The sequence below is a fragment of the Bos taurus genome, chromosome 6, assembly GCF_002263795.3.
Source record: "Bos taurus isolate L1 Dominette 01449 registration number 42190680 breed Hereford chromosome 6, ARS-UCD2.0, whole genome shotgun sequence".
NCBI lineage: Eukaryota > Metazoa > Chordata > Mammalia > Artiodactyla > Bovidae > Bos > Bos taurus.
In genome coordinates, this window is record NC_037333.1 from 92,618,720 (window position 1) to 92,630,940 (window position 12,221).

The 12,221-nt window shown below is 36.1% G+C and overlaps 1 protein-coding gene across 1 annotated transcript in view; it reads left to right on the forward strand.

Moving 5' to 3' along the window:
• The window catches only part of MRPL1 (mitochondrial ribosomal protein L1), a 70,852-nt gene that overhangs the window by 38,904 nt on the left and 19,727 nt on the right, over positions 1-12,221 (forward strand). The window contains 1 exon segment of the mRNA NM_001101844.2: positions 4,337-4,443. Within this exon segment, the coding sequence (NP_001095314.1) occupies positions 4,337-4,443 (107 nt within the window).

Here is a 12,221-nt window from a genome sequence, read left to right on the forward strand (position 1 = left end):
CTATCGTTTGTTACGTAACACGCTCTCAGATAGGTCAGTGGGGTTAGCAGTGATAAGCAGTGGGCCAGATCATGGAGGACTTTGTGTGCCATACTATGGAGATTAGATTTTTATCCTCTGTGAAGGTAGGTGCTGTTGAAATCTATTGCTCAGAGGAATGAAATATGATTTGCTTGTTAGAATGACTCTATATGGGAGCTTTGTAAGTGATAGGGTGGTGATGTGAAGATAATGAAATTTTAAGAACAGAGAACAGTGAGGTAGCGAATGCAGCGGGCTAGGGGGAAGAGGAATAAGGGCAGAATCTGAGCAGTAACAGTGATGACGATGAAGAAGGCTGTTGTGGAATAGTGAGGAGGTAAAATTAACAGGAGTTACTAATTAGGTGTGGAAGGTAAGGGAGAGAGGAGTCTTGAATGAGTCCCTAATGTCCTCCTTGAGTAGTCCAGTGAGTATGATTTTAAAGATAGATACAGAGGAGATGAAGCAGGTTTGGGCAGGACAATAACATCGTGATGAGATAGGAAGGATGGAGGTGGGCACAAATCTGTTGTTTTCTGGAAGAAAATGTTAAGATGAAGTAGGCTGTGATAAATAAATGTGCACATTGTAATCTCTAGAACAAGTAAAAACATACACAAAAAGAGGTACAGCTTAAAACTAAATAAAGGAATAAAAATGATATACTAAATTTTTTTCTTGAAAACAAAAGAAAGCAGTGTAGAACAGAGAAACAAATGAGATGAGACAAATAGAAGATGTGTATCAAAATAGAGACCTAAATCAAGCCATATCATTAGTCACGTTAGTTGGAAATTGAATAAACATTTCAACCAAGAGGCAGAAATTATAAGACGATGAAAAAACAATCCAATTATATTCTGTCTACAGGAGACACACTTCATATTCATACACACAAAGAAGCTGAAAGGAAAATGAAGAGTAAAAATATACCATAAAAACATTAACCATTAGAGAACTGAGTTGGCTATTTTAATACCAGACAAAATGAACTTTTAAGACAAGGAGTTTACTAGAGAAAAAGATGGATATTCTATAACAATAACAGGACATGCTCAGCTACAGAGAGAGCCACAAAATACATGAAGCACACACTGACAGAATTGAAAAGAGAAATAAGCTAAACAAGTACAGTTGGAGATTTTAATGTTCTTCTCTTAGTAACTGATAGAGCATATATATATAGAAAATCAGGAAGTACATAAAAGATTTGAACAGTACTGTCAACCAACTTGACCTTATTGTAGCTGTACTTAATAAGTGTTTGGTGTACACTTTTCAAGAGTACGTGGAACATTTAGGTTTAGACCATTTGCTGGGTTTTAACACAAGTCTTAATAAATTTAAAAGGCTTGCAATCATACAGAGTTTGATTTCTGGTAATAACAGTTAAGTCAGAAATCAGAAACTGAAAGAAATGCAAGAAATCTCTTTGTTACCCTATGGACTGCAGTACACCAGGCTTCCTTGTCCTTCTCCATCTCCCAGAGTTTGCCCATATTCAGGTGCATTGTAGTCGATGATGCCGTCCAACCAGCTCATTCTGCTACCAATAATATTGGTTATTAGGGAAATGCAAATTCACGTCAACATGTTTTCGTTAAAAAGGGAGAGAGAGAGAGGAAAATAATATGTAAGTTCAAAGGAAGGAGGTTTTCTTTGTGATTGTTTTAGGATGGAACTGGTTTAAAAAACTCAAGTATATTAATACATTATTATCTCTGGTCTGTCGCTTTTTTCCAGTTTGTTATTTCTACGTATTGAGTATTCCATCAACACCTTCACTATAGTATGTTTTTTTTTTTATAGTATGTTTTAATACGGAACTCTTCCTTCTTAAGCCCTGTCCTTTCCCACTTCATTATCATTACAACAGCACTGTGATATCAGACTCAGAATGATGAAGTCATTAATTTGTTCATTCTTTCAGCAAACATTTTTCATGTTGTACTCCTTATTAATTACCTACCTGCATTTGGGTGGAGATACTAAGTAGGTGGTTGGAGAGCCTGAGGGAACTTGTGGCCAGAAATATAAATTTGGCAGTTATCAGTGGGTAAATGTTTAAAGCAGTATGTTTAAAGAGATCACTTAAAGGCTGTCCATGGGTGGAAAAAGAGAGGTCATGTGACTGAACCCTCAGGTAGTCCACCTTTTAGAAATCGGCCAAGTAAGGGTAGCTCAGCCAACAGGAATAGAATGACTAACCAGTGAGAATAGAGTTTCAGAGGCCAAGTCATGACTCAGTAGGAAGAGGGGAGACATATTCTGTGAACTACTGTTGACGGGTCAAGTCAGAGGAACACAGGATTATTCTCAGTGGAGTATTAGGGATGTAACTTGATGGAGGTAGGTCTGAGAGAAAGTGGAAGGAAAGAAAGCCGAGACAGAAAGGATGGGCAACTTTTTTGGAAAACTTAGCGTTCTTCAGAAAGTATTAGATGGTTATTGAAAGGCAGTATTTTGTTTTAAGATGGAACATTTTATAGCAAGTTTGTCAGCTGCTGCTGATGATCTGGGAAAGCAGAGGAAGCTGACGGTGTAGAGAGAGAGAGGGGTGGTGTCGCTGTATTGGTGAGGAGGTATGGGATCCAGTGCTTAGATGAAGAGCATTGGCCTTCATAAGAACACAGACAGTTCATCCATATGATAGGGAGGAAAGCAGGTTTGTAGGTATAGATTCAGGTCAGTCAGCAGGTAATTTTTTTTTTTTAACGTATAACTCCTCTTTTTTGGATTTCATTCTTAGCTAGGTCACCACAGAGCATAGATAGAGTTACGTATGTATGCTAAACAGTAGGTTCTCATTAGTTGTCTATTTTATACGTAGTAGTGTGTATATATATATACATCAGTCTCAATCTCCCAGTTCGTCCCACCCCATCCCCCTTCCCTCCTTGGTATCCATACATTTGTTCTTTATGTCTGTGTCTCTATTTCTGCTCTGTAGATAAGTTCATCTGTACCATTTTTATACACTCCACATATGTACATTAATATATATAAACTGGATAAGCAACAAGGTCCTAGTATATAGTGTGATAAACCATAATGGAAAAGAATGTGAAAAATACTGTGTGTGTGTATATAGATAACTGAATCACTTGGCTGTATAGCAGTAATTAACACAGTGCTATAATTCAACTGTTACTTCAATAAAAAATGAATTTTAAAAAGTTTAAGGTAAAACTAAAAATATATGTATATATATTTTTATATATTAAATTTGAGTTAAAATGTTTATGATCAAAGGTTAGGAGGGTATAATGTATGTTTGGAGTCTCCTGCATGATCCTTTGAAAATTCTTGGTTTTTACCTTGATTCCTTTTTTCTCCTTTGTTTATTCAACTGCATCTTTTTCTCTACCTTAATGGAGGACAAAGTAGCATTAGAATCCAGTAAACTTTCACTTTTTATCTCTTTCTTCATGCCAGCTTCTGTAACCATTGGTTTAGTAATGAGCTGCCTCCAGATTGTATCACTCAGTGAGATATTATTTCTACTGCTAGCTCTTGCTGCTTTTCTAGTTCCTTCCTTATGGTAAGGCAGGTCAGATGAATTTCATGTAAAGGTAAGTAAAATGTTCTTCAAAGATTTCAAGACTCCCCTGTTTCAGCTTTTATCTTGTGTTACTCTATAGGTTTTAATTTGCCATCAATGTTTCTAAAGTTTGATAAGCATCATCATTGTATACACTTATTTATTGTTTATTACTGTGGAACAATAATATCACAGATTTAGTGCCTTAAAACAACGCACATTTCCTGTATCAGCGTCTGTGTATCAGGAATGTGTGTGCAGCTAAGCTGCGTTTTCTGCTTCAGTGTCTCAGAGCTCCAGTCGGGGTATCAGCTGGAGCCATGGTTTTGTCTGAGGCTTGACTGAGGAAGATTTGCTTCCAGATTCATATGGCTTTTTGGCAGAATCCAGTTCCTTGCAGGTTTCTGGACTGAGGGTCTCAGTTTCTTGGCTCATGGCTCTCTCCATATGCCCCCGACAACATTGGATCTTGCTTCTTCAGAGCCAGTAGGGAGAGAGACTCCTTCAAGATAAGCATTGCATTTTTATGTCATGTAATCAGTTATGCATAATCATCATGTCTCTTGCCTAGAAGCATGTTGCAGGTCTCATGCACACTCAAGTGGGAGGGTATCACACAAGGGCATGAACACCAGGATATGGGTCACCATAAAGTCTGTTTGCCACAAATCATTTTTTATATCTTAACTTGGATTGAATGTTTCTCTTATTTAGTAATTTTTGCTACTTGTATAGATATAGTGATAACTTTGGATTTCTTGTTTTTCTAACCAGATTCCGTTGGCCGGGACATCCCCAAAATGCTTGAATTATTTAAAACTGGACTTGAAATTAAGGTAGATGAAGAAAGGGAGAACTTTCTGGAGACGAAAATAGCAACAGTAAGTTATAGTGAATATTATTCAGTAACCCCTTTCTTTTTTATTGAAGTGATTCATTAATAATTTATAACATATCAGTCCTTTGAACTTGTCCTTGTCACTGACATTAGGAGTGGCACTAAATATATATATATTTTTTTTGTGGGTTGAATTCATACATTTTAATGGTGCTGTAGAAGTCCTTTTCTAGAGTTACGTGCTACTCTCTGACATTTTCTTATACTTTGCCTTATTTGTCAACTCTGTGTTATTTTTGCTCTCTAATATTTTAAGCGTTTTGGGAGCTGGGTCTAGATCTTATATATACCTTATAGGATATTGCATAATGCTGAGTCTGTAGTAAATATTTAATACTACCTTAAGGGAATTGAGTAATTTGATTTTAATAAATTGTTTCTGATTATCCCTGCTTATGTTTTAAAAACTGCCCACTTACAGAAGATGCTGAAATTAATTTCCAAAATCATTTTTGAGACATTAATATAGATAAGTCAGATTTATAGAGGACTGTGTTTTGAAACATAGTTTTTGCTAGTATTTTTTAATACTACAGAATTTCTAACATACCTATTTAATGTATGTAATTTTTTTCCTATGCAATAACTATAATAATATTGTTAGCCAAATTTACACGATGTTAACCAAGTGCCAGGCACTATTCTAAACGCTTTTCATATGTTCTTTTAATCCTGAACCCTATGAGAGGTGAATTACCATCTCTGTTTTATAGATGCAGGGATAGAAGCCCAAAGAGATTAAGTAATTTTTCTAATGTCTCACAGCTAGTATGAGGCATACTAGGTATTTGAACCTCAGGAGTCTCAAGAGTCCAGGCTCTTTAGCCTTACACCATCTTGCCTCATAACTGGAATTACTTGAAGAGCTGTTATTCCTCCTCCCATGCTACTCCTGAGAGCAATTCTACATTAAAGCCAACAGCTAGAAGTCCAAGGTCATGAGCTGAGCGTATTGCAGATCATCAAAAATATATAAAGGGCCCTTCGCTAATTTTATGGAAGGAAAACTTGGTGCAGAAAGGGGGCAACAAGTTTATTCCAGTCAGGGATTGGGAAACCTCTTATCACCTCCATTATCATCAAAGCTTAGCTCTAATTCATTTGGCACTAGCTCTACTGGAATCTGATGTTGGAATTTTCTTGTTCCCGAAAGGCCCTTGGCTGTGCATCTTCTTTCTCAGGGATGACAACATTGTAATATGAAACACAAGCAGAAAACCAAATACAAATTTTAAGATCATATTCTGGAGTTGTAGAGACATAGCTTGACTACCTGTTCTGCTACTTAAAGGATGGCAGGTTTCGGACAAATTTCTTTCCTGTTTTTCAATTTTTTTAAATTGAAGTGTGGTTGATATATAATATTATTTGTTACAGGTGTCCAATATAGTGACTCACATATTTTAGAGGTTATACTCCATTTATATTTTTATAAAATATTGTCTATATTTCCCATGTTGTACAATATATCCTTGTAGCTTATTTTATACATAGTAGTTTATATCTCTTTAACCCCTTACTCCTATATTGCCCCTCCTAAACAAGTTTCTTATATCTCAAACTTCCTCATCTATAAAATTTATATAGTAATATCTATTTCATAGTATAGTTTTGAAGATTAAAAACTTTAGAATGGTATCTATCAACTATTGTTACTCTTTTGGTTGGACTTTTTGGGTCTGTAAAGTATCTTTATAAGACTCTTTGTTCCTAGTTTTATCTTTTTCTTAAGTAATGTTTTCAGTATATTTAATAGTTAATAATTTATGTATATATCCTGACTCAGTGTATAATAAACCATGGCATGTCATTCATTCTTTTTAACAAATACCACAGTGATTGAGACATGGGCTTCAGACCAGACTTACCTGGGTTTTTTAGAGATATAATGCTTTTTTTAATGAAAAATAAATTAATCTGTGCTTAAATAGAATCTTTTTGAGTACTACTGAAATAGTATAGTAGAGTAGGATGTTTAAAGAATGGTTTCATAGGTGTGGATTCAAATCTTAGTTCTGGGTTAGAACTGATGGAACTTTATGAGCCTCAGTTTCCCCCCTTTCTCTATTTTCCCTATATATAACATGATGTTGTTGGTATATACTTTCTAGATTAGGAAGGAATGGATGAGATAATGACGTAATAACTATAAAAATAAAAATTCTAGGCTTCCCGAGGAGGTGCTAGTGGTAAAGAACCCGCTTGCCAATATAGGAGACATAAGAGACATGGGTTTGATCCCTGGGTTGGGAAGATCCCCTGGAGGAGGGCATGGCAACAACTCCAGTGTTCTTGCCTGGAGAATACCATGGACAGAGGAGCCTGGCGAGCTACAGTCTAGGGGGTTGCAAAGAGTCACACACGACTGAGTGACTTAGCACGCAAACACATGCACGCACTTCTGGCTAAGATGGAGTAACAGGGACTTTAATTACACCCCGCCCCAACACACACACCTAAAGCAGTCAGCATTATGTTGATACCAAAACCAGGCAAAGGAAATGACAGTCCATAATGTCATAAATGTAAATATTAAAATTATAAGCTAAACTTTAGCAAATAGAGTCTAGCAGTGTGTAAAAGAATAACATATCATGATCACTTAGGGCTTATCTTAGGAATACAGGTTGCTGCTGCTGCTGCTAAGTCGCTTCAGTCATATCCGACTCTGTGCAACCCCATAGACAGCAGCCCACCAGGCTCCCCCGTCCCTAGGATTCTCCAGACAAGAACACTGGAGTGGGTTGCTGTTTCCTTCTCCAATGCATGAAGGTGAAAAGAGAAAGTGAAGTCTCTCAGTCATGTCTGACTCTTAGCAACCCCATGGACTGCAGCCTACCAGGCTCCTCCGCCCATGGGATTTTCCAGGCAAGAGTACTGGAGTGGGGTGCCATTGCCTTCTCTGAGGAATACAGGTTAGTTTAATACTAAACAATCACTGTAATTTACCACATTTGTTTGTTGTTCAGTCGCTAAGTCATGTCCGATTCTTTGCGACCTCACGAACTGCAGCATGCCAGGCTTTCCCTGTCCTTCACTATCTCCCTGAATTTGCTCAAACTCATTGAGTCCGTAATGCCATCCAACCATCTCATCCTCTGTCGTCCCCTTGTCCTCTTGCCCTTAATTTTTCCCAGCATCAGGGTCTTTTCCAGTGAGTCAGCTCTTTGCATCAGGTGGCCAAAGTATCGGAGCTTCAGCTACAGGATCAGTCCTTCCCATGATTATTCAGGGTTGATTTCAACTAACTAAAAATCAAGTCATGTGATCATCTCTGTAGATACAGAGAAAACATTTGACAGAATCCAACACTCCTTCCTGATTAAAAAGTCTCAGCAAACTAGGAATGCAAGTTAATGTCTTTAACCTGGTAGAACATCTAAGAAAAATCAACAGCTGATATCATACATAGTAATGAAAGGCTGAATGCTTTCCTCCCAAGATCAGGACCAAGATACGGATATCCACTCTCACCAGTTCTTTTCATTGTTAATCTCAGGATTCTAGGTAGTATATTCAGGCAGAAAAAAAAAGACATCCCATTAGAAAGGAGGAATAAAACTGTCATTTTTCACAAGATGACGTGATTCAGCTACTAGAACAAGGAAGTGAGTTAAGTAAGTTTCAGAATACAAGGTTAATATACAGAAATCAGATTGCTTCTATATAACAGCAATGAACGTTTGGAAATTAAAATTTAAAACTAAGGAATGTCAAAGTATTATTAAATAAGTATGAAATACTTAGGGATAAATCTGACAAAAGATAAAACTCCATACACTGGAAACTTCAAAACATCATCAAGAGAAATTAAATAGATCTAAGTAAATGATAAGATGAACCGTCTTCATGGATCAATAAACTTAATATTGTGAAGATGTCAATTGTCCCTAAAGTAATGTATAGACTGTATGGATCAAAATCCCATTAAAATTTTTTGTAGAATTGACATGATTCTAAAATTCACGTGGAACTACAAAGGACTTAGAGGAGTCAAAATAGCCTTGACAAAGAACAAAGTTGGATGGAGATCTATCTGACTTCAAGATTTAAAAAGCTACAGTAATTTAGACAATGTGATATTGATGTCAAGAAACAAAACAATCAGTGGAATAGAGAGAAGAAAAAAAAGTATAAAACACGTATGGACAACTGATTTAAAATAATGTGCAGAAGCATTTTTAATGGCAAAGCAGTAGACTTTTCAACAAATGGCACTGGAACAATTAGATATCTATATGAGATAAAATGAACTTTGATCCATACTTCATACCATACTTAATTACCTCAAAATGTATCAAAGACCTAAATATAAAGTTTAAAATTATAAAACTTCTAGAAGAAAAAGTTGGATTAGGGAATAATGTCTCAGATATAAACCAAAAGCATGATCCACAAAAATAACAAATTGGTAATTCATACTTTTTAAAAATTAAAAGCTTTTTCTCTTTAAAAAAGCTATTAAGAGAATGAAAAAATAAATCACAGATTGGGATAAAATACTTGCAAATCATCTCTCTGATAAATCCACAATATATAAAGAACTCTTAAAACTCAACAATTAAACAGTCTAGTTTTAAAAGTCAGAAGATTTGGAATACCTCATAAAAGTATAACAAACACACGGCAGATAAATGACAAACATTGAAATATGCTCAGCATTATTAGTCATTATGGAAATATAAATTAAAATCACAATGAGATACAACTGCACATCTACTAGAATGTCTAAAATTTAAAAAACTGATCATACCAATGTTGGTGAGGATATGGAGTGACTGGAATGCTCATATGTTGCTGTGGGGATGTAAATGGTGAAATCCGTTTGGCAAACTGTTCTGTAGTTTAACAAGTTTAATCCACCTACTATATGATCCCAGCACTTCACATTTAGATATTTGCTCAGGAGAAATGAAAGCATATGCTTAGATGCAAAGATTTATAAACAGATGCTTGTATCAGATTTATTTGTAATAGCCAAAACCCAGGAAACATATCACATGTCCATCGACAGGTAAATGTATAAACAAACTTTGTTATTCTATACAATTGAATTTTCTTTCATAATAAAAAGAAACATTGATACATGCTCTAACATGAATGAATGTTTAAAATATTGTGCTGAATGAAAAGGGCATACAAAAGTACATACTGTAGGATTCCATTTATATAAAATTCTGACAAATACAAAGTGATATGTAGTAACAGAAGGCAGCCTGGGAGTTGCTTTAGGGACAAGGTGGCTGGGATGGGGTGGGAATGAGGGATGACAAAGGAACACAAGGAATTGGGGACATGATTGACATGACTGTTATCCTGACTGGTGATGGTTTCAGGAGTATGTGAAAGTGTTAGATGCTCAGTCGTGTCCTACTCTTTATGACCCCATGGACTGTAGCCTGCCAGTCTCCTCTGCCCAGGTAAGAATAAAGGAGTAGGTACGCTTTCTTTTTTTCTAGGGGATTTTACCAACCTGGAAATCAAACCCAGGTTTCCTGCATTGTGGGCAGATTCTTTACCATCTGAGCCACCAGATAAGTGTATATGTATGTCAAAACTTGTTAGATTGACACTTTAAGAGTGTGTAGCATATCTCTTGGAATACTGTTTAGCAGTTAGAAGGAACAAACTATGGATACATAACCATGATGTGGATGAACATCAAAAACATGCTTAGTGGAAAAAAGCAGATGCAGAAACCACATTTATGTGAGATGTCCAAAAAAAGGGGTGAAACTGTAAAGACAAAAAGATTAGTGGTTGCCTGAGGCGAAGGGGTGGGCAAAACAGGCATTAACAGTAAATGCGCTTCAGAGATCGTTAGTTTGAAAACTGACTTATGGTGTTGGTAGAAAAAATTATTTACAAAGTCATTGAATTATGATTTAGAAAATGGTGAATAATATAATATGCAAAATATGTCTCTATAAAGTTATCAAGTATACCTCAATAAAGATTTAAAAGGGAGTAAAAAATCTGTCTGTGATTGTATCTAATATAACTATTCCATAAAAATATTTATTATTATAATTATCAGAGGTAACAGACTTTAACAGAAAATCTTTGAAAACCCAAAGCACAGTAATATATCTTCCTTAAAAGTCTGAGATTTCCACAGGTGATGTAATTGTATAGTTGGAAATACTAGAGGTTTATTTTTTTTGTTGTTTTGTTGTTATTCCTTCGTGTGATACAAGGATTGGCTTTAGAATGAACGAATGGATGAAAGGGCACTGACAGCATTACATGCCCGTTAGGGGTCCGCTTCGTTTTGGATAAAAGGAGGCTATCCAGAGCAGAGTTCACAAACTACATATGGCCCATGGACCAAATCCAATTGTGGCTGTTTTTTTAACAGACCCGTGACCTAAGAATGATCTTTAACAGTTTTGTGCGTGTGTGTGTGCTAAGATGCTCAGTTGTATCCGACTCTTTGTGATCCCATGCACTGCAGCACGCCAGTCTTCCCTATCCATCACCAACTCCCAGAGCTTGCTCAAACTCGTGTCCGTCAAGTTGGTGATGCCATCCAGCCATCTCATCCTCTGTTGTCCCCTTCTCCTCCTGCCTTCAATCTTTCCTAGCATCAGGGTCTTTTCTAATGAGTCAGCCCTTTGGATCAGGTGGCCAAAGTATTGGAGCTTCAGCTTCAGCCTCAGTCCTTCTAATGAGTATTCAGGGTTGATTTTATTTAGGATTGACTGGTTTGATCTTGCAGTCCAAGGGACTCTCAAGAGTCTTCTCCAACACCACAGTTCAAAAGCGTCAATATATATTATATGTAGTGAATCAATAATTTATAAAAATTTAACTTAAACTAAACTTTTCAAACAATCCTTGTCAGTAATATTGAAAGTAAAAATTTTAATTCCTGAGGTTTCACAAAATGAGAGTCAGAATTAAGAGTGTTGTCCTGTATTCATTATAGGCATGTTTAGTCAGGTGTATTTTTTGACATTACACAGAAAAACTAAACAGTGTCCAGATACTATATATGTCCAGATTCTGTAGCCTAAACCTGCCAGAATAAAGACTTTAAAGTAATTTTCAAAGGGTGTCTGTTAGTATTTTATAACATACCACAAATCCATTTTATGTTAGCTGTGAGGCTGTCAGAAATATGTTTTGTTTTTTCTCTGATAGATTGCTTGTTTGATTTAAGAATCTTGGCCTCCAGCCTACTTTCCCAGTAAGCCAGTCCCATTGTTGATTGGTGTTCTTAACGTGTCCTTTATGATAAGGTAAAAGTTCTTTCTAATTTTCTGTTACTATTGACTTTCCCATTTTACAGAGGCACGCATAGTGTCTTTATATTTGTCAAAAACTGAAATGTTCTCTGTCTGTCTGCCTTCCTTCACTTTTGTTAATGTTGACTTCTTCACATATTTCAAAATCATATGTGGTAGTGTTGTAGTTAGGTTTCATTTGCTGAGACTGATGGAGATCAAAGATAGAACTTTTCACTAGGAAAAAAAATTCTCGAGCCGTAAAATATGGCACATTAGGACTTGTACTAGGGGCATTTATCAAGAGGAAAAGACATGAACTGTAGTTTAATGGAAAGCGTGGAGTGTGCGTATTTGGTTATTTAACCTCTCATAGTACTTCATACTGTAATAAATTATGACTCCTGTGGCCTATTACGTCCACACCTGAAAGAGCCTATAAAATCTGACCCATGTTTCTGTGTATGTTTTCAAGTAGCAACTAGCTGACTTTTATGTCTGAATCCAGTTTAGTAGAATCTCACATATGTAGAAA